Source organism: Scyliorhinus canicula, chromosome 15 (assembly GCF_902713615.1).
Source record: "Scyliorhinus canicula chromosome 15, sScyCan1.1, whole genome shotgun sequence".
NCBI lineage: Eukaryota > Metazoa > Chordata > Chondrichthyes > Carcharhiniformes > Scyliorhinidae > Scyliorhinus > Scyliorhinus canicula.
Genome location: NC_052160.1, coordinates 137,133,960 through 137,156,968, shown reverse-complemented (window position 1 = coordinate 137,156,968; position 23,009 = coordinate 137,133,960). Strand labels below are relative to the sequence as shown.

Sequence of the window (23,009 nt, the reverse complement as noted above, 5' to 3'; positions counted from 1 at the left end):
GCAACAAACATGGTTGACCAGGGTGTCTTTCCCCCTCTTCCCAACCAAAGGTTGCCATGGTGAGGAGCTGCGTTGGACTGAGGTGGGCACAGTCTTTCAGCTCCGAGGTTAAAGTCCAACGGGTTTGTTTGGAATCACTAGCTTTCGGAGCGCAGCTCCTTCATCAGCTGAGTCGCTCCGACTCCCAGAAGTAAGACTTCTTACTGTGCCCGCTCTTACCGCCTGTGCGTTGGAAGGAATTGGCAGGGTGGGTGACAGTCGAATGCGTTTTGGCTGCATTACCAACCCAGCATTGGAGCCCGGGGCTTGTGTCTACCCGCTGCACCACACACACAACCTCACCCACGTTGTTGTTGTACTGCCACCCAGCCTCTTCCCCCCCTCCCCCTGCTGTGACCAGCCCCTGGGGCGGACTACAACTCCCGCCGGGCCTTGCGCGGGCTTCCGGCCGGTATGGGCGGGTTTCCGGTTTCACAGGCTCGCGCAGGCCAGCCGGCCGCTCCCTCCCTCCGGAGTTTTGAATCGCTAACGGTCGGCGAGCGGCGGTTGAAAGGAAACTTCCTCAGACTCTCCGTGTGTCTCGGGGCTGAGTTCGCCGAGAGGAGCGAGAGGAAGATATTAAACTCTGTCCCCCGCCCCCGCACCGACTGTGAGGGAGGGGTTTTATTTCGGGGTGTTTTCCCCCAGCCGACGGGCCCCCCCGCTCTGAGGGGATTTTCCTTCCGCTCCCTCCCCGATCCGCAGCCCCCGGGGGCTCGGCTCCTGCCCGCCTGCCGCGATGGGCTGCACCATGAGCGCCGAAGACAAGGCGGCAATGGCCCGGAGCAAAATGATCGACCGCAACCTGAAGGAGGACGGCGAGAAATCGTCCCGGGAGGTCAAACTTCTGCTGCTGGGTGAGAGGACAAACAACTTCACTGAGCTCACGCCGGCTTGTGCGGTGGGGGTCATCCCCATCCCGGGGGAGGGGAGGGATGGGGGGTCATATCCCCCATCCCAGGGGAGGGGGGTGGGGGTGGGGGTGGGGGTCATATCCCCCATCCCAGGGGAGGGGGGTGGGGGTCATATCCCCCATCCCAGGGGAGGGGGGTGCGGGAGGGGTCATATCCCCCATCCCGGGGGTGGGGGGGGTCATATCCCCATCCCAGGGGAGGGGGGTGGGGGGGTCATATCCCCATCCTGGGGGGGGGGGGTCATATCCCCATCCGGGGGGTGGGGGGGGGTCATATCCCCATCCTGGGGGGGGGTTGGGGGGGGTCATATCCCCATCCTGGGGGGGGGGGGGGGGGTCATATCCACATCCCAGGGGTGGGGGGGGTGGGGGTCATATCCCCCATCCCAGGGGAGGGGGGTGCAGGGGGGGGTCATATCCCCCATCCCAGGGGAGGGGGGTGCGGGGGGGGTCATATCCCCCATCCCAGGGGAGGGGGGTGCGGGGGGGGGGTCATATCCCCCATCCCAGGGGAGGGGGGGGGTCATATCCCCCATCCCAGGGGAGGGGGGTGGGGGGGGGTCATATCCCCCATCCCAGGGGTGGGGGGGGGGTCATATCCCCCATCCCAGGGGAGGGGGGTGCGGGGGGGGTCATATCCCCCATCCCAGGGGTGGGGGTGGGGGTCATATCCCCCATCCCAGGGGAGGGGGGTGCGGGGGGGGTCATATCCCCCATCCCAGGGGTGGGTGTGGGGGTCATATCCCCCATCCCAGGGGAGGGGGGGGGTCATATCCCCCATCCCAGGGGAGGGGGGTGGGGGGGGGGTCATATCCCCATCCTGGGGGGGGGGGGTGGGGGGGGGGGGGTCATATCCACATCCACATCCCAGGGGTGGGGGGGGGTCATATCCCCATCCCAGGGGTGGGGGGGGGGTCATATCCCCATCCCAGGGGTGGGGGGGGGGTCATATCCCCATCCTGGGGGAGGGGGGTCATATCCCCATCCTGGGGGAAGGGGGTGGGGGGGGTCATATCCCCATCCTGGGGGAGGGGGGTGGGGGGGGGGTCATATCCACATCCCAGGGGTGGGGGGGGGGTCATATCCCCATCCCAGGGGTGGGGGGGGGGTCATATCCCCATCCCAGGGGTGGGGGGGGGGGTCATATCCCCCATCCCGGGGGTGGGGGGGTCATATCCCCATCCTGGGGGAGGGGGGGTGGGGGTGCGTCATATCCCCATCCTGGGGGAGGGGGGTGGGGGGGTCATATCCACATCCCAGGGGTGGGGGGGGGGTCATATCCCCATCCCAGGGGTGGGGGGGGGTGTCATATCCCCATCCCAGGGGTGGGGGGGGTCATATCCCCATCCAGGGGGAAGGGGTGGGGGGGTCATATCCCCATCCAGGGGGAAGGGGTGGGGGGGTCATATCCCCATCCGGGGGGAGGGGTGGGGGGGGTCATAGCCCCATCCCGGGGGGAGGGGTGGGGGGGTCATAGCCCCATCCCGGGTGGGGGGGTCATAGCCCCATCCCGGGGGGAGGGGTGGGGGGTCATATCCCCATCCCGGGGGGAGGGGTGGGTGGGTCATATCCCCATCCCGGGGGTAGGGGGGGGTCATAGCCCCATCCTGGGGGGTCATAGCCCCATCCCGGGGGGAGGGGGGGTCATAGCCCCATCCCGGGGGGAGGGGGGGGTCATAGCCCCATCCCGGGGGGAGGGGGGGTCATAGCCCCATCCCGGGGGGAGGGGGGGGGGTCATAGCCCCATCCCGGGGGGAGGGGGGGGCATAGCCCATCCCGGGGGGGGGGGGGGGGCATAGCCCCATCCCGGGGGGAGGGGGGGGGGTCATAGCCCCATCCCGGGGGGAGGGGGGGGGTCATAGCCCCATCCCAGGGGGAGGGGTGGGGGTGTCATATCCCCATCCCGGGGGGAGGTCATATCCCCATCCCGGGGGGAGGTCATATCCCCATCCCGGGGGAGGGGGGATGGGTCATATCCCCATCCCAGGGGGGGATGGGCCATATCCCCATCCCGGGGGGGAGGGGGGGTTGGGTCTTATTCCCATCCCAGGGGGAGGGTTATATCCCCATCCCGGGGGTGGGGGGGGGTCATATCCCCATCCCGGGGGGGTCTAATCGCCATCCCGGGGGGAGGGGTGGGGGTGTCATATCCCATCCCGGGGGGGTCATATCCCCATCCCGTGGGGAGGGGTGGGGTGTCATCCCGGGGGGAGGTCATATCCCCATCCCGGGGGAGGGGGGGATGGGTCATATTCCCATCCCGGGTGGGGGGGTCATATTCCCATGGTGGGGGGGGTGATATCCCCATCCAGGGGGGAGGGGTGGGGTGGTCTTATCCCCATCCCGTGGGGGGGGGTCGTATCCCCATCCCGGGGGGGAGGGGTGGGGGGTCATAGCCCCATCCCGGGGGGAGGGGGGGTCATAGCCCCATCCCGGGGGGGGGGGGGGGGGTCATAGCCCCATCCCGGGGGGAGGGGTGGGGGGGTCATAGCCCCATCCCGGGGGGAGGGGTGGGGGGGTCATAGCCCCATCCCGGGGGGAGGGGTGGGGGGGGTCATAGCCCCATCCCGGGGGGAGGGGTGGGGGGGTCATATCCCCATCCCGGGGAGAGGGTCATATCCCCATCCCGGGGGAGGGGGGGGATGGGTCATATTCCCATCCCGGGGGGAGGGTCATATCCCCATCCCGGGGGAGGGGGGGATGGGTCATATTCCCATCCCGGGGGGAGGGTCATATCCCCATCCCGGGGGGAGGGGGGGATGGGTCATATCCCCATCCCGGGGGGATGGGTCATATTCCCATCCCAGGGGGAGGGTTATATCCCCATCCCGGGGGGAGGGTTATATCCCCATCCCGGGGGGGGTCTAATCGCCATCCCGGGGGGAAGGGTGGGGGTGTCATATCCCCATCCCGGGGGGGTCATATCCCCATCCCGGGGGGAAGGGTGGGGGTGTCATATCCCCATCCCGGGGGGGGGGGGGGACTAATCGCCATCCCGGGGGGGTCATATCCCCATCCCGGGAGGAGGGGTGGGGGGGGGGTCATATCCCCATCCCGTGGGGAGGGGTGGGGGGTCATATCCCCATCCTGGGGGAGGGGGGATGGGTCATATTCCCATCCCGGGGGGAGGGGGGGATGGGTCATCCCGGGGGGAGGTCATATCCCCATCCCGGGGGGAGGGGGGGGTTGGGTCATATTCCTATCCCGGGGGGAGGGGGGTATGGGTCATATCCCCATTCCGGGTGGGGGGGGGGGGGGGCATCCCCATCCCGGGGGGGGGGGGGGGGGGTCATCCCGGGGGGAGGTCATATCCCCATCCCGGGGGGAGGGGGGGATGGGTCATATTCCTATCCCGGGGGGAGGGGGGTATGGGTCATATCCCCATCCCAGGTGGAGGGGGGGAGGGTTATATCCCCATCCCGGGTGGAGGGGGGGGGGGGTGTCATCCCCATCCCGGGGGGGGGAGGGGGGGGGTCATATTCCCATCCCGGGGGGAGGGGGGGTCATATTCCCATCCCGGGGGGAGGGGGGTCATATTCCCATCCCGGGGGGAGGGGGGGCCATATCCCCATCCCGGGGGGAGGGGGGGGGGTCATATTGCCATCCCGGGGGGAGGGGGAGTCATATTCCCATCCCGGGGGGAGGGGGGTCATATTCCCATCCCGGGGGGAGGGGGGGCCATATCCCCATCCCGGGGGGAGGGGGGGGGGTCATATTGCCATCCCGGGGGGAGGGGGAGTCATATTCCCATCCCGGTGGGAAGGGGGGGTCATTACCCCTTCCTGGGGGGAGGGGGGGGTCATATCCCCATCCCGGGTGGAGGGGGGGTCATATCCCCATCCCGGGGGGGAAGGGTGGAGGGGTCATATCCCCATCCCGGGGGGGTCATAGCCCTATCCCGGGGGAGGGGGGGGATGGGTCATATTCCCATCCCGGGGGGAGGGGGGGATGGGTCATATCCCCATCCCGGGGGAGGGTCATATCCCCATTCCGGGTGGGGGGGGCCATCCCCATCCCGGGGGAGGGGGGGGGTCATCCCGGGGGGAGGTCATATCCCCATCCCGGGGGGAGGGGGGGATGGGTCATATTCCCATCCCGGGGGAGCGTCATATCCCCATTCCGGGTGGGGGGGGCCATCCCCATCCCGGGGGGAGGGGGGGGGTCATCCCGGGGGGAGGTCATATCCCCATCCCGGGGGGAGGGTCATATCCCCATCCCGGGGGGAGGGTCATATCCCCATCCCGGGGGGAGGGTCATATCCCCATCCCGGAGGCAAAGGAGGGAGGAGTCATATCCCCATCCCGGGGGGAGGGGGGGGGTCATATCCGCATCCCGGGGGGAGGGGGGTCATCCCCATCCCGTGGGGGAGGGGGGGTCATCCCGATCCCGGCTGTGGGGGGGCTTATTCACTCTGGGGGTGGTTTTTACCTATTGGGAGGGTTTACCCACTGGATGGGGTGGTCTACCCACTCTGTTTTTTGAGGGGGCTGGGGTTTACCCACTCTGGTTGGGGGGGCGTGGGGTTTACCGTCTTGTGGGGTTTTCCCACTGTGAGAGAGGGGGGATCACCCACTCTGATGTGTGTGCACGCTAGTGAGGGACGGGGTTACCCACTCTGATGTGTGCGGCTGGGCAGGGGGAGGGTTACACATAAGCCATTAATTGATTGAGGGGTGGCGGTGGGGAACACTGAGGTGGTTTGGTTGCAACTTGTGTTGGGGGAGGGGTGAAGAGATTTTGCTGACTGGGTGATGGGGAAAGTGTACATAGCCCAGGCTCATATTTTGAAGGAAATATTAAATTGGGCTTGGTATAGCTATAGCTGCCATTTGCAAATGTCTTGTCTCGTAACTGTGGAGTCGATTTTGGTCAGGTAATTTGAACAGGATTTATAAGATATCACTGGTCCCTTGTTAGCCTACCAAACGCAGTACTTGGAAACAAAAAGATCCAGTTCTGAATCACAGCTGCAGCCATGTCCCATCCCAACTTTTTTGTCAGTTTACCTTAGAGGATGAATGAAACCTAAAACTGAATCAGATGAATAAATTGCAGTAACAAGGAAATTCAGTGCTCTGATTGATTTAGAACATAGAACAGATGGCCATTCGGCCCATCAAGTCTGCAATGACCCACTTATGGGTCTGCTTATGGGGCTGTTTAGCACAGGGCTAAATCGCTGGCTTTGAAAGCAGACCAAGGCAGGCCAGCAGCACTGTTCAATTCCCGTATCAACCTCCCTGAACAGGCGCCGGAATGTGGCGACTAGGGGCTTTTCACAGTAACTTAATTTGAAGCCTTCTTGTGACAAGCGATTTTCATTTCGCTTAAGCCCTCACTTCAACCCTATCCCCTTAACCCAATAAACCCTTTTGGACACTAAGGCCAATTTAGCATGGCCAATCCACCTAACCTGCGCGTCTTTGGACTGTGGGAAGAAACCGGAGCACCCGGAGGAAACCCACGCAGACACGGGCAGAAATGCGTGGACAGTGACTCAGCAGGGAATCAAACCAGGAGCTGTGAAGCCACAATGCTAACCACTGCTACCGTGAGGAAGTGCTGCTGAGAAAATTTTAAATTAGGACTTGGAGCTATTAGGACTAGCTATTTAAAACCTTCAGGCAGTAAATAATAGTTTTTTGTGATGTGATTGATCGAGTCCTAACGTATGATGCATGGTGGTTAAATAATAAAGTTTGTCGAACCATTTACGTTTCTAGGATCATCTAAAATAGCTCTTTTTGGATCTCGAAAGAGACCGACATATTACAATATACAAAGTTCTGACCAATATCAAATAAAGCTCGACAGTGAACTGTTTACTTTGAAACTTTGTGGCCATCACAGGGCATATCCCTGTGAGGTTGTTGATTTCCATCTGACCACCCAGATGATGAGACCTAGAACATTTTCTTTCCCTTGCCTCATTTGAATACCATAAAAATGATTCCCACCCAAAGACAGTTGCAGTGACATCACTACCAGCGGTGGCAAAGGAAAATTGTTTACGGTGGTTTGCTCATCGTTGGGGACAATATCCAGCAAAGTAACTGAAAATAATATCTATCGGTGGAGTAGGAACCAGAAGTGAAAATCTTAAGTTTCTTTTTAAGGCCAACAAGGGGATTGCTACCCTTTTTGGCCCATAAGGATTCCATGTAAAAGTTTATTTTCTAATTTACCATGTCTTCAGGACCCTTGCGGATCTTTTCAACACGAGGCAAAATGCTATTGTGGCACTGATTATGTCGTCTGCAACTTTAAAGATTTGAAATTGGGTGCCTTTCCCTCACGGGAGTCTTGGTCAGCTTAATAGTCAGATGGGGACAATGTGGTCTCAGATTGGTATGTGGACTTGGGACAATTTTACACCCGCCATTGCACTGTTCTGTCTGGGATTTTGGGTCTGTGTTTTTGCATTAAAACCCAATTAAGCACTCCTTAGTAGTTCATTGTGAAAACAATGCCATGGAATACCTCTGCGTTAGACACAATATATTCCTGATGTGGGGTTTAGTTTAAATTGGCAATTAATGTGCTTTTAACTAGTGAGCTCAAGTTTGCAGCTGGTTCGGTAATTCTGTTGCAAGATTTGCTGAAAGTAGACCAATTATGGGAAATTGCATATGCCCTTTAATTTTCCTGAAAGATCTTTTCAAAGTGGTAATTGTGCAACAAGGATAGGGTATGTTATAGTCAAACCATTTTATAGAAGGAGTGGCAGATTTTTTGGGAGGCAGATTATAAAAAGTGTTAGAAATATGTAGTCGGTCTGCAAGCATATGAATGTGAGCAATTAATATTTTGCCTAGGGAATTCATGGCTGATGATGGCTCTATGCCTATCTTTGATCTATTTTATTTTGCTCTTTAGGTATTGGCTGACCGGCTATATACTTTCAATATTTTTCTGTTTACATTTTGAGCATTTAGTTTCCTCCTGTGTATCCGCTGTATGCAAGATGCTGCCTTATGAAATGGGTCCTAGTATGTATGGTGGGGTTGCAGGGAACCATTGGATTGATGTGAATATGTTTTATGACCAAATGGATGAACCTCACTCAGGGCTCAGTGTCAGGTCTCTTGTTTTTTTATGGCATATATTAATAAGGTAGTCTGAAATGCAGGGCGTGATTAAACACTTATTAAAAATTGGAAAAGTGGTTGATAGTGAGGAAGAAAGTTGTATAATCCAGGAAAATATCAATTGGCTGGTCAGTTGGGGAGCCAAGATTTAAACAGATTTTAATGTGGAGAAATATGAAGATGGAAACCAAGACAAGGGAATACACAGTAAATGGCACGATATTGGAATGGTTAGAGGAGCAGAGGGATCAGCATATCCTCTGATCTTTCTCTGTAAATAGACAGGAAGATAAGGTGGTTAAGAAGGTAATATAGCTCACCACTGCAGGAGTTCCTCAGGGTAGTGTCCTAGGCCCAACCATCTTCACTTGCTTCATCAATGACCTCCTTTCCATCATAAGGTCAGAAGCGGGGATATTTGCGGATGACTGCAGAATATTTAGCACCATTCGTGACTACTCGGATAATGAAGCAGTCCATGCCCAAATGCAGCAAGACCTATACAATATCGCCATGATATTCAATGGTATTACCATTGCTGAATCCTCACAATCAACATCCTGGGGATTACCATTGATCAGAAACTGAACTGGACTAGCCACATTAATACTACAGCTACCAGCCAGGTCAAAGACTAGGAATCCTATGCCGAGTAACTGGCCTCATGACCCACCCAAAGCCTGCCCATCATCTACAATGCACAAGTCAAGAGTGTAATGGAATACCACTTGCCTGGATGAATGCAGCTCCGACAACCTCCGACTCGAGGGTGTTTGGAGGTTGGAAGATGTTTCATTACCGTTTCGTTTTGGAAAGCCCAATAATCATGCCACATTGCCATGAAGATGGGCTATGCTGGTTACATGGTTGGGCGGCATGGTAGCACAGTGGGTAGCACTGTTGCTTCACAGCTCCAGGGTCCCAGGTTAGATTCCAGGCTTGGGTCACTGTCTATGTGGAGTCTGCACGTTCTCCCTGTGTCTGCATGGGTTTCCTCCGGGTGCTCCGGTTTCCTCCCACAAGGCCTGAAATCGGTGCAGTTAGGGAGTTTGGACATTATAAATTATCCCTCTGTGTACCTGAACAGGCGCCAGAATGTGGCGCTTGGGGCTTTTCACAGTAACTTAATTGCAGTGTTAATATAAGCCTACTTGTGACAATAGCAATTATTATTATTGGAAGCTTGGCACCATAGAGGACAAAGCAGCCCGCTTGATTGCTCCCCTTTCCACAAACATTCAAACCCTCGACCACCAACAAATAGTGGCAGCCATGTGTACCATCTACAAGATGCACTGCAGGAACTCACCAAGGTTCCTTAGACAACATCTTCCAAACCCACGACCACTACCATCTAGAAGGACAAGAGCAGCAGTTGCTTGGGAACCCCACCACCTGGAGGTTCCCCTCCAGTCATACATCACCCTGACTTGGAAATATATCGCCGCTACTTCACTGTCGCTGGAGCAATGTCCTGAAACCCCTTACCTAACAGCACAGTGGGCGTACCTACACCTCAAGGACTGCAGTGGTTCAAGAAGGCAATTCCCCACTACCTTCTATAGGGCAACTAGGGATGGGCAATAAATGCTGGCCTAACCAGCGACACCCACATCCCATAAATGAATAAAGAAAATATAGGATACTTTTAATAGCTGAGGCATTGAATATAAATAACATCAGTGAGGTCATGCTAGTGCTGTATACTACACTAAGGCCAAAGCTAAAGTACTGCAGTTCTAAGCCACTGCATTACAGGAAAGATGTGATCGCATTGGAGAGGATACAGAAGAAATTATGACTTGGTCAGAAATGGAAAATTTCAGATAGGAGGATAGATTGGAGTTGTTTCCTTTGGAACAGAGTAGACAGGAGAGATTTAAATTCAGGTGTATAAAACTTTGTGTGTAAAAGTAGGACATTGATTCCTTTACAGAAGATCAGTAACTAGGGGGCATAGATTTAAAGTCATTGGCAGAAGGACTTCTGGCACTTCTTCCATTGGGCAGGAGATACAGAAGTCTGAGAACATGCACGAACAGACTCAAAAACAGCTTCTTCCCCACTGTCACCAGACTCCTAAATGACCCTCTTATGGACTGACCTCATTAACACTACACCCTGTATGCTTCATTCGATGCCAGTGCTTATGTAGTTACATTGTATATCTTGTGTTGCCCTATTATGTATTTTTCTTTATTCCATTTTCTTCTCATGTACTTAATGATCTGTTGAGCTGCTCGCAGAAAAATACTTTTCACTGTACCTCGGTACACGTGACAATAAACAAATCCAATCCAATAGAGTGGAGTCGAGAAATGTTTTCACCCAGAGGGTGAAAGGGTGGTAGAAGCACTCATTGCATTTTAAAAATGTTTGGCTGTGCATTTTGGAGTGCTGTAACCTTCAGAGCAATGGACCAAGAGCTTGAAAGTGAGATTGGGCTGGCTAGCTCTTTTGGGCCAGCACAATGTGAAGAGCCAAATGTTTGTGCTGTATTTTGTTTATTTTTGAAGGCTCTATAGTGCAAATGTATTTCTGCTTTTTGACTCCACTGCTTAGGATCCTGACTGGTTTGTCACCAAAGACACATTGATGGTTACCTTAAATTTTTTGCTGAAAAGAGACGGATGTTGCTAAAGCTTCTCGTCTTGCACTCATCAGGACAAATGCAAGAATGCCAAATTTCAAATGGTCATAATTTATATTACAAGAGAAAAGGATGCTGACACAGTGGTGCAGTGGTGAGCATTGATGTCTCACATCACCAGGGTTCAATTCTAGACTTGCGTGATGGTCTGTTGGAGTTTACACTTTCTCCCTATGACGGCATGGGTTTCCTCTGGGTGTTCCGGTTTCCTCCCACAGTCCAAAGATGTGCAAGTTAGGTGGGGTTGTGGGAATAGTGGGGGGGGGGGGGGGGGGGGCGTTGTGGGAATAGTGGGGGGGGGGGGCGCTGGGGTGCTCGATCAGAGGGTTGGTGCAGACTTGATGGGCCGAATGGCCACCTCCTACACTGGAAATTCTATGGTTCTATTGGTTGGCAAGTTGATTCTGATTGGCTGAGGCAATTAACTGGCAATTGTAGGCCCCCCACAACAAAAAGCTTCAGCAACATCTCTCTTTTCAGCATTTTTTAATTTTTGAATAATAGGACTACCTTGATTTAATCAGTTAACCTTTTGAATAAAGTTAAACTTTGGAGATGTCATTAATGCACAAGCATTTTAATTAATTCTGAAGTCTGATAATCTTGCTTTTTGAATAGGCTAAGGAAATTAATTGTGTAGCGTTGTCATAGCAGTTATGTCTATGCAAGAAAATTACTTACAGATTCTGTCTTAAGCAGTGAGGGAGTAGGATAGAATGCTGAGTGTTGGGCCAATAATTCTAAATTTCAGTTGTTGAAATGGCCTTGCTGAAAGATTAAATTGCAAGTGACGATACTATAAATAGAACCTGCTGTTGGGTGGATGTAACATTCCTTTTAATCGTTCATTTGGCTTTCTTCACATTTTCTTTTTGCTAGCTATATGATGAAACAGCTTAGAAATGGCATTTATTTAGCCTACTGATCCTCTAATCCTGTAAGCTAATGTTTCATTCTGAAATTTCAACCGCTTACATTTTCAGGTGTTGCTAAGGTTTGCAACCATTTTAGGTTATAACTGAGGGTCTCATTCATTCATTGCAACATGGTTTAGACTGTTCTCCTTTCTATTCAGTGCAGTGATCAATCAAATCGTCAAATTCATGAGCTGGGGAATGAACCTCACCATACAAACTCACAGGTGGACATGAATTATTTTTTGGGCTGTCAAAGCCATATTTGTGTCTTCCTTTTACCTATGCCAGGCCTTAAAATGATGTGATGTGGAATTTGGTGTACAGCTCTCTGCATTTAATTTTCAAAAATCAACTTAATATGTGACAAATTTGTGGAAGTGTTCATTTCCTCCTCCTTTAAGACCAGTCATTTCAGTTCTACACTGGAACAGCATTATTCTGGTGAGACGTATGATCTGGACTTAAAGCAACAATTCACAGTTTGGACAGACCTAAATGCTTACACAATAGCGTAGTTTACCAGGTAAAAGCCTGGAGGGTACATTTTTAATGAAGTTGATGGAGTATATTTGGTGCAAATTGTCTCATTCTTTTGTTTTCTACCTATCTGTTTATCAATGTGGCTTCCTGATTGAATAAATGCCTCGGTCTCCATTTATGACTATTGGTTGAATAGACACAATCTGTCTGATAATGCCAAGTTTGATTTTCTAATGTATTGGATAATATTTTGATGTCTGATGGGAAGCACAAGGGAGAAACCTGCGTATAATTCTTCAGCTTATCAGTGGGTTTTATTGTATGCCTGTGTTGATGTCAGCCACGGTCGTGTTGGGCAGTGGTAGGGTTGGGAACTATACATAGTCAACATTTTGAGGAACAGAGGGGAAATATTAAGAAGTGGAGAGGTGTAGGAAAGGAGGAAATTTAGTTCTTTGTATAAATTGTATTTAAGCATGTAACTACTGATGTCTTGCAATGAGAATTAAAAAATACACAAATCAAGATAAAGAGAATAGGCCACTGAGCTACATAGTTGACCGAGCCAGTACATATGTAATAGAAAGAACTGCAAATGCTGGAAATACTGAAAAGTCTGGCGGTGTCAGTGGAGAGGGAACAAATTAATCTTTCAGTTCTTTTGACTTTTCAGATGACCTAAAAAGTTAACTGTTTTTCTCTCCAGATATACAACCAAACTTGCTGAGCATTTCTCCGCCATTATCTGTTTTTATAAAAGATGGTTGTGTCTTGTTGATGAAGAACAAATGACTTCAATCAACAGATATCGGATCAAAATTAATGCAGCCTCTTGAATTTAAAGGGACTAGAGGTTAACCTCTGGTGAGGTATAATCAGACCGTTTCTAAAATGGTGGTGGAACATGCAGTTTGTGCTGAGGTGAAAAACAGGCAATAGCAAATCTTTTCTAGTTACTTTAGTGTAATGGAAAATGGGTGGGATGCATAAGCGTGAACTGAGCCAGGGCCACTTTTATATGTCTCTGCCAAAGTTTTTGAGTTCTGCTCAGGCTTATATATTAAACTGGATCAAAGACTTATGGTTTACTCAATTTAGTAAGTAATTCTTGTTTTGTCTGATATGGAAAAGTCCTTCAAATATTTCACTGGAATTTCTTTTCTGATTTTTTTTTTCTGTTGAATGACTCATTCTAAAATTGAGTTGGAAACACAAGGAGACAGAAATACACCAATGTTTTGGTTCCCCTCTCAATTATCCAATTTCCTATAAAAGCACAGTTCCTATAAGTGTTTTCTTTTCCTCTAACACTTGTCTTGATCGTAGCTTAATTAGAAAACAGTCTAACCACGTACTTTGAGCAATACAAGGGAGGTTAAGTATGTAGTATGTAAGTATGTAGTAGCTTTCTACTCTACATTCTCAATGTAAATCAACAATCAGAATTTATTACAACATTTTTTTAAGCTTACTGTAAAATTAGAAATTTGTCCCTTAACTTGTGGCTTTCAAGTTCCACTAGAAATATTTGCTCACAGTCCCTGCAAAAACAAGAAAAAATCTAAAACAGAAAATGCTGGATGAACTCAGCAAGACTGGCAGCCTGTGGAGAGAGAAACACAATTCACATGGATTCCCTCTCTTTGCAACGGAGTCACATGTAAATGTTATTTTATAATTGCCATCACCGGGGCATCTTAGCAGAGAGAATGATTGTCTCCGTGTCACCAAGTACTTAAAAATGTTCTAAAAGGCAGACCTTTAAATTACGATGTGGAGATGCCGGCTTTGGACTGGGGTGAGCACAGTAAGAAGTCTTACAACACCAGGTTAAAGTCCAACAGGTTTGTTTCAAACACTAGCTTTCGGAGCGCAGCTCCTTCCTCAGGTGAATGGAGAGGTATGTTCCAGAAACATTTATATAAACAAAGTCAGAGATGCTGGACAATGCTTGGAATGCGAGCATTTGCAGGTAATCAAATCATTACAGATCATGGGAGAGGGACATGTCGACTTGAGTGGGTTTGTGATCTGTAGCCCTTTCGGGATCTTGTCTGCTTTTTTGCATCTTTGTAGAAACTTAATGTCAGTGTCTATATGCGCGATCTTCCTGGAGATCCTCTCCACTTTATCCCTCTCCCTGGATCTGTAATGATTTGATTACCTGCAAATGCTCGCGTTCCAAGCATTGTCCGGCATCTCTGACTTTGTCTATATAAATGTTTCTGTAACATACCTCTCCATTCACCTGAGGAAGGAGCTGCGCTCCGAAAGCTCGTGTTTGAAACAAACCTGTTGGACTTTAACCTGGTGTTGTAAGACTTCTTACTTTAAATTACAAGTCATCCCTGGCCTTCCCTTCCCCTTTCTGTTGGATTAAAGCTCTAAAAGAAAGTGTCACATGGTACAGCATTACCACTCTAATTACTTTCTTTATTGCTGGTTTACATTTTGGGCTACTTTGGGCAGATAAATATATTTGCTCTGTGATATCACTGCTGATATCTGGTATACTCCCTGGCTAGATAAACTCCCGTATGCAAAGCATAATCCTCCGTAATTTTCACCAACTCCAGCGTGGTGCCACCACTAAACACATCTTCCCTTCACTCCCTCTGTCAGCATTCCGCAGAGACCGTTCCCTCCAAGATAATCTGGCCCACTCCTCCACCCAACACCTCTCCCATCACCCATGGCACCTTCCCATGCAATCGCAGAAGGTGTAACACCTGGCCCTTTACCTCTTCCATGCTTAACATCCCAGGCCCAAAACATTCATTCCAGGTTAAGCAGCGTTTCACTTGCAACTCTTTCAATTTGGTCTATTGCATTCGCTGCCCCAATGTGGTCATCACTGTATCAGAGAGACCAAATACAGACTGGGTGATTGCTTTGCTGAGCACCTTCGGTCTGTGCGAATTCAGGACCCTGACCTTCCTGTTGCGTGCCACCTTAACACAAGACTCTGCTCCCATGCCCACATGTCTATCCTTGACCTGCTGCAATGTTCAGTGAAGCTCAACACAAACTGGAGGCATGCTACAGCCTTCCAGTCTCAACATCAAATTCAACACCTTCAGATGATTAGCTATCCCAACTCGACCCATTAGTTTTTTTTTTACAGACAATTTTATTTAGGTATTTTTCGGCATTGTAAACAGTAACAATATACATTAGTGTGCAAATACCAATAACAAAAACATAGTGCAAATAACAGTTTCTCTCTCACAAATAGACCCGCCTATTCTTCTCCCCTACTCTACACTATTCTACCCCCACTCCCACCCGCCCCTCCGCCGCTGACGATTAGTTCCCCGCGAAGAAGTTGATGAATGGTTGCCACCTCTGGGCGAACCCCGATAGTGATCCTCGTAAGGTGAACTTGATTTTTTCCAAACTGAGAAAGCTTGCCATGTCCGACAGCCATACTTCGGTCTTTGGGGGCTTTGAGTCCCTCCAGGCCAACAGTATTCGTCGCCGGGCTACCAGGGAAGCAAAGGCCACAACGTCGGTCTCTATCCCCTCCTGGACTCCTGGGTCCTCCGACACCCCAAAAATCGCCACCTATGGACTCATCGCCACCCTTGTTTTCAGTACCTGGGACATGACGTCCGCAAATCCCTGCCAGTACCGCCTGAGTTTTGGACACGCTCAGAACATGTGGCCATGGTTTGCTGGTCCTCCCCCACATCTAGCACACTTGTCCTCCAGCCCAAAGAATATGCTCATCCAGGCCACCGTCATGTGGGCCCGGTGAACTACCTTGAACTGAATCAGGCCGAGCCTGGCATATGTTGCATTTACATTCCTCAGAGCGTCTGCCCATATGCCTCCCTCCAACTCCCCACCAAGTTCCTCCTCCCACTTGAGTTTCAGTTCCTCGGTCCCTGTGTCCTCCGCTCCCATAAGCTCCATATAAATATCTGAGACTCTCCCCTCTCCTATCTCACCCCTGGAAACTACCCTGTCCTGGATCCCCCTTGGTAGAAGGCGTGGAAAGGACGGGACCTGTCTGCGTACGCAATCCCGCACCTGCATGTACCGAAAGTCATTCCTCCCAGCCAGCCCGAACTTCTCCAACACCCTCATGTTCGCGAAGCTCCCTTCCAGGAACAAGTCGCCCAACTTCCCCGGGACAAATCAGTGGTTGTCGCATATTAGGGACCAGACCGACGCTCCCACTTCCCCCGCAAGCTTCCTCCATTGGCCCCAAATCGGCAGAGCCGCCACCACTATAGGGCTGGTGGAGTATCTGGCTGGCGGGAGCGGTAGAGGAGCCGTGACCAGGGCTGCCAAGCTGGTGCCCCTGCACGAAGCAGCCTCTACCCGCTCACAAACCGACCCCGTACCCACCATCCATTTCCTTATCATGGCTATGTTAGCCGCCCAGTAGTAGTTGCTGAGGTTCGGCAATGCTAGTCTCCCCTCACTACCGTTCCATTCCAGCATCCCCCTCTTTACCCGCGGGGACTTCCCCGCCCAAACAAATCCCAGGATGCTTTTATTGATTCCTTTAAAGGAGGACTGCAGAATGAAAATAGGGAGACACTGAAAAATAAACAGGAATCTCGGGAGGATCGCCATCTTCACCGTCTGTACTCTCCCCGCTAGTGGCAGCAGGAGCGCATCCCACCTCCGAAACTCGCTCCTCATTTACTCCACCAGCCTAGCCAAGTTCAGCTTATGCATCTTGCCCCAGTCCCGCACCACTTGTATCCCTAAATACCTAAAACTTTCCCCAACCAGCCTAAATGGTAGCTCCCTCGGCCTATTCTCCTGACCCCTCGCCTGCACCACAAACATCTCGCTTTTTGCCATGTTCAACTTGTACCCCGAAAACCGGCCAAATTCCTCTAGGGTTTTCATAATCCCGTCCATCCCTGCCGCTGGATCCGACACGTACAAAAGCAGGTCATCAAGTAGAGCGAGACCTTGTGTTCTAAACCCCCCCCGACCATTCCCTTCCATCCCCTTGCCGCTCAATTGCCAGCGGTTCTATGGCCAACGCAAACAGCAATGGAAAGGGGGGGCATCCCTGTCTTGTCCCGCGGTATAGTCTAAAATACTCAGATGTCATCCTGTTCGTCCTTACGCTAGCCTCCGGGGCCTGATTTAGCAGTCTAACCCAGTCCACAAAGCCTTCCCCAAACTCAAACCGTCTCAGCACCTCCCATAGATAGTCCCACTCCACCCGGCCTTTTGAGCATTCATTGCCACCACTACCTCCACCTTTCTACCCTCCGGGGGCATCATAATCACATTGAGTAGCCTTCTTAAGTTGGATACCAGCTACCTGCCCTTTACAAACCCCGTTTGGTCCTCCACAATCACATTCGGTACCCAGTCTTCGATTCTGGACGCCAGGATCGTGGCCAGCAGTTTAACGTCCACATTAATCAGGGAGATTGACCTATAGGACCCACAAGCTTCCGGATCTTTATCCCGTTTTGATAGCAGCGAGATGAGATGGTGGCTTGCGACATCGTCGGGGGTAGCACGCCATTGTCCCTCGCCTCGTTAAACACCCTAACCAGCCCCACTATCCCCGAGAACTTTTTGTAGAACTCCACTGGATACCCGTCCGGCCCCCGACTTTACCCGACTGCATGGCCTTCAGGTCCCCCATTAATTCTTCAGCTCTAATCGGGGCCCCCAGCCCCTCTACCATCCCCCTGCCCACCTTTGGGAAGGGCAGCCCATCCCCTCCGGCCCGTGGGGGGTTCCGAGGTCTACAGCTTGCTGTAAAAGTCCCTGAATACCCTGTTCAATCCTGCCGGGTCTCCAACCCGGTTCCCTGCCCCGTCCACTACCGTCCCTATTTCCCTGGCCGCCTCCCTCTTCCTAAGTTGCTGTGCAAACATTCTGCTGGCTTTCTCCCCATACTCGTACACCGCGCCCCTGGCCTTTCTGAGCTGCTCTACGGCCTTCCCAGTGGATAACGCCCCCAGCTCCGCCTGCAGTCTCCGTCGTTCCTGAAGTAGCTCTGCCCTCGGGGACTCCGCATATTCCCTATCCGTCTGTATCATCTCTTGCACCAGTCTGTCCATCTCTGCCCTATCCGTTCTGTCCCTATGGGCTCGGATTGAGATCAGTTCCCCTCTCACCACCGCCTTCAACGCCTCCCAGAGCACCGCTGCTGAGACTTCCCCTGTATCGTTGACCTGCAGGTAGTCCTGCATGGATTTCCCCACTCTCTCGCACACTTTCTCATCTGCCAACAATCCCACCTCTAACCTCCATTGTGGGCGCTGGTAACTTTCTTTGCAGACCTGCAGGTCGATCCAGTGTGGAGCATGGTCCGAAGTAGTGATCGCCGAGTATTCTGTATCCCTCATCCCCTCTAAAAGTACCTACTCATAATAAAGAAGTCCATACGAGAATAAACCTTGTGAACATGTGAATAGAACGAGGACTCCTGCCCCGAAGGCCGGCTGATTCTCTAGGGGTCTCTCAACCCCCCCCCCCCCCCCCCCCCATTTGTTCCATGAACCCATTCAGTTCCCTTGCCATTGCCGGGACCCTGCCCGTTCTGGAGCACGACCGGTCCAGGTCGGGATCAAGGACTGTATTAAAGTCCCCACCATAATCAGCTTGTGCGAATCCAAGTCCGGGATTTTCCCCAGCAGCCTTTTGATGAAATCTGCATCATCCCAGTTTGGAGCGTAAACATTCACTAGGACCACCCTCACCCCCTCATTTTTACCCCGGACCATAAGAAATCTACCACCCCCATCCGCAACTATGCTGTCCGCCTCAAATTAAACCCGTTTGTTAATCATGATCGCGACCCCTTTCATCTTAACGTCAAGCCCCGAATGGAAGACCTTCCGTAATCTAATCTGGTCTGCCACTTTCCAATGTGTCTCCTGCAGCAACATTACATCCGCCTTCAGAGCCTGTAACTGCGCGAACACACGTGTCCTCTTGACCAGCCCATTTAACCCTCTAACATTCCAGGTGATCAGCCTGGTTGGAGGGAACCCTGCCCCTCCCCCCCCCCCCCCAACGCCGACCAGCCATCCCCCCTTCTTGGACCCACCCCCTGCCCATGTGCCGTGCCTCCCCTGGTCAGCCTCTTGGCAGCTCCCACTTCCGACTTCCTCCCTGTTACCTGGTTCAGTTCCCTCCCTCATCAGCAGATCATCTTTTCTCTCCCCCCCCCCCCCCCCCCCATCCCCCAAGCAACAACCCCCTGTAACCTAACCACTGCCATATACTGGCTGTATACACACCCCCACCTCGCTCCCGTTGACTAGCTCAAAGCAGCTAGCCTGGTGGCTCTCAACTCTGGCGCCACCATGTCTCCCACCTATTGTCTCCCCTCCCTCCCGCCCATCAACACTACCTCCCCAGAACAGCCCTGTTCGAGCAATCGCTCTGGGACCAAGACAGAGAGAAAACAAACAAAGAACAAAGCTCACACCCACAATAGTGCAATTCAAACTGTGTAATGAGGTGGGCGCTACCACCACCCCCTCCCAACATTCCCAGAAAAATAGCAAAAAGAACCCGAACAGCCCCCCAGCACCCAATAACTTAAACTTTAACTATAACTTTGGCTTTAACTTTAAAACGTTCAAACAGGCAAACAGACACACACTAGAACACCCCCAATTTTAAGTAAAAGAACATGCCGAACGGCACCGCTAACACGAAGGGCAATCTACGAACAGATGCAAACATCCCTCAATACACTCTAACTTGAGTTCATGGGTCCTCAGTTTGGCACCAGTCCATGCCCCTTAGCGAAGTCCATCGCTTCCTCCGGATCATCAAAATAATGTTGCTGTTCCCGGTATGTGACCCAAAGCCGCACCGGAAAAAATAGCCCGAACTTGACCTTTTTAAACATGATCTCTTTAATTTGTCTGTAGGCTGCCCTCCTGGCTCAGATCCTGGTAGATGCGCAGGACACTGTTCCATGAGCAGCTCTTCGTGCTCTTGGCCCACTGTAGAACCCACTCCTTGTCCACGAACCTATGGAACCTGACCACCATCGCCTGCCCCCCCCCCCCCCCACTCGCGGCTGCCTCACCTGCACCCTGTGTGCCCTGTCCAGCTCCAACGGATGCGGGAAGAAATCATCCTCCACCAGCTTCTGCAGCAAGTCTGCCACATATGCCGTGGCATCTACTCCCTCGGCCCCCTCCGGGAGCCCAATGATTCTCAGATTCAGACCTGTTTTCCAGGTCCTCCAATCTGTCCAGCCTTGATTGTTGCTCCTTCAACTTTCTAATTTCCACATCCGCTACTGTTTTGAAATCCACCTGCTCTTCCACTGTCTTCTCCAGTGCCTGGACCTTCTTATCCTGAGCATCCAGCCTCTGGTCCAGTTGCTCCACCGCTTTCTGGAGCGGTTCCAAATTATCCTGCTTCAGTGCTGCGAAGCTCTCTTTCATGACCTTCAGCACGTTGTCCAGTGCTGTCTGGGCCGTCCGTTCCGTGGTCCGCTCGTCGGCCATCTTTCCTCCCACTTGAATTTCCACACCACCTTTGTTCAGCCCCTTCTTCGCCTGTTTTCGTTCCCTTCTGCTCCTTAAATCCATACAACTCTATACGGATTCAGATCTAGAGTGCTATTGTTTTCCACTCCAATGCTCAAAAGTTTGAAAAAGTGGGGGAAAAGGTCTAAAAGTCTGAGAGCCACCAAATGCGCGACTTCCTCATAGTGGATAAAAGCATTAAAAATAAACCAAATGTATGAAGAGGTTAGGGAAATGGTTATTTTGAGGAATTTTAAGATTCACTTATGTGCTGCCAGACTAACTTGTTAAAACTGCTAGACTGACAGCAGAAATGAGAAATGATTTTGAATTAGTTCATAAATCAAGGATTGGAGTTTGACATCAATTTCAGCCTGTGAAGGATAGAAACTTGGAAAATGAGAAATACACAGGTAGTCAAGGCAAAGGAGGTCTAGTTGGATTTGTCTCAGGTTAAAAAGGAAACTAATGATTGATTGATATTTATTGTCACATGTACTGAAGTACAGTGAAAAGTGTTTTTTTGCAGCCAAGGGAACGTGCACAGTACGTACGTAGTAGACAAAAGAATAATCGAAAGAGTACATTGACAACTGGTACATTAACAAATAGTGATTGCTTACAGTGGGGCACAAGGGCCAAACAAGCGATACGTGAGCAAGAGCAGCATAGGGTGTCATGAATAGTGTTCTTACAGGGAACAAATCAGTCCGAGGGGTTGAGGAGTCTAGTAGCTGTGGGGAAGAAGCTGTTCCTATGTCTGGATGTGTGGGTCTTCAGACTTCTGTATCTTCTGTCTGATGGAAGGATTTGGAAGAGGGCAAAGCCTGGGTCTGAGGGGTCTCTGACAATGCTGTCTGCCTTCCTGAGGCAATGGGACATGTAGACCAAATCAATGGGAGGGTGGCAAACTTGCGTGATGTGTTGGGCTGAGTTCACCACACTCTTAAGTTTCTTGGGATGAGCAATTGCCATACCAGGCTGTGATGCAGCCGGATAGGATGCTCTCTATGACACATCTGTAGAAGTTTGTGAGAGTCGATGCAGACATGCCAAATTTCTTTGGCTTCTGTAGGAGTAGAGACATTGTTGGGCTTTCTTGACTGTTGCATTAACGTGAATGGACCAGGACAGACATGGTGATGGTGACCCCCAGGAACTTAAAGCTATTGACCATCTCCATTTCGGAGCCATTGATGTAGGGGGTGGGGGTCGTGCTACGCTTCCTGAAGTTGATGATCAGTTCCTTGGTCTTTCCAACAATTAGAGGTTGTTTTCAGTACACCATGCAACCAAGTGATTTATCTCCCTTCTATAGTCTGATTCGTCATTGTTTGAGATACAGCCCACCACAGTTGTATCATCTGAAAATTTATAGATCGAATTGGAGTTGAATCTTACCACAGTCGTGTGTGTATAGGGGGTACAGTAGAGGACTGAGCACACATCCTTGTGGGGCCCCGGTATTGAGGACTATTGTGGAGGTGGTGCTGATACATATCCTGACAGGTTACGGTCTATTGGTGAGGAAGTCGAGGATCCAACTGCACAGGGAGGGATCAAGTCCACGGTTACAGAGTTTGGTTATTAGTCTTGTCGGGATAATGGCGTTGAAGGCGGAATTGTATTCTATGAACAGCAGTCTGACATGGATGCCCTTGTTGTCGAGATGTTGTCGAGATGTTCAAGTGTTGATTGTAGGGCCAGCGAGATAGCATCTGCTGTGGATTGGTTGCCGCAATAGGCGAACTGCAATGGATCGAGACCGTCTGGGAGGCTGCCATTGATCCGTCTCATGACTAGCCGCTCGAAGCATTTCATGATAACAGACGTCAGGGCTACCATAGAGTTAAGGCACTCTACCTTGTCTTCTTTGGTACTGGTATTATGGCGGTCGTCTTGAAGCAGGTGGGGACCTCGGAGCGGAGAAGTGAGGTGTTGAAGGTATATGCGAATATACCTTCAACATTCCGCCAGGTGGTCAGCGCAGGCTCTGAGTGTTCGCCCCGGGACTCCATCGGGACCCATCGCTTTCCACGGGTTCACTTTCAAGAAGGCATCTCTTACCTCCGTAATTGTGGCTATGGGTGCGTCCAGGGCTGTTGGGGCAGGTGGCACTGATGTATTGGCTGACTGTTCAAAGTGGGCATAGAATTTGTTCAGTTCATTGGGGAGGGATGCTCTAGCCCCAGAGATTCCACCTGACCTTGCTTTGAAGCCTGTGATCTCATGTAAGTCCTGCCATAGACGTTGTGGGTTTGTGTCGTTGGCCTGGGACTCTCGTTTGATCTGGTATTGTCTTTTGGCGGCCTGATGGCTTTCCGTACGCCGTACCTGGATTTCTTATGTCGGTCAGGGTCGTCGGACATGAACCCCTCCGTCCGGGACTTCAGCAGGGAGTGGACCCTTCGGTTGAGCTAGGGCTTCCAATTGGGGAAC

General features: G+C 51.7%; 1 protein-coding gene across 1 annotated transcript in view; it reads left to right on the top strand.

The window, feature by feature from the left end:
• Positions 1–465: 465 nt before the first annotated feature.
• LOC119979083 (guanine nucleotide-binding protein G(i) subunit alpha-like) overlaps positions 466–23,009 on the top strand; it is a 58,321-nt gene continuing 35,777 nt past the window's right edge. The window contains exon 1 of the mRNA XM_038821083.1: positions 466–896. Coding sequence (XP_038677011.1) covers positions 779–896 — 118 coding nt within the window. The 5' untranslated portion in view covers positions 466–778. The remainder of the gene's footprint in view (positions 897–23,009) is intronic.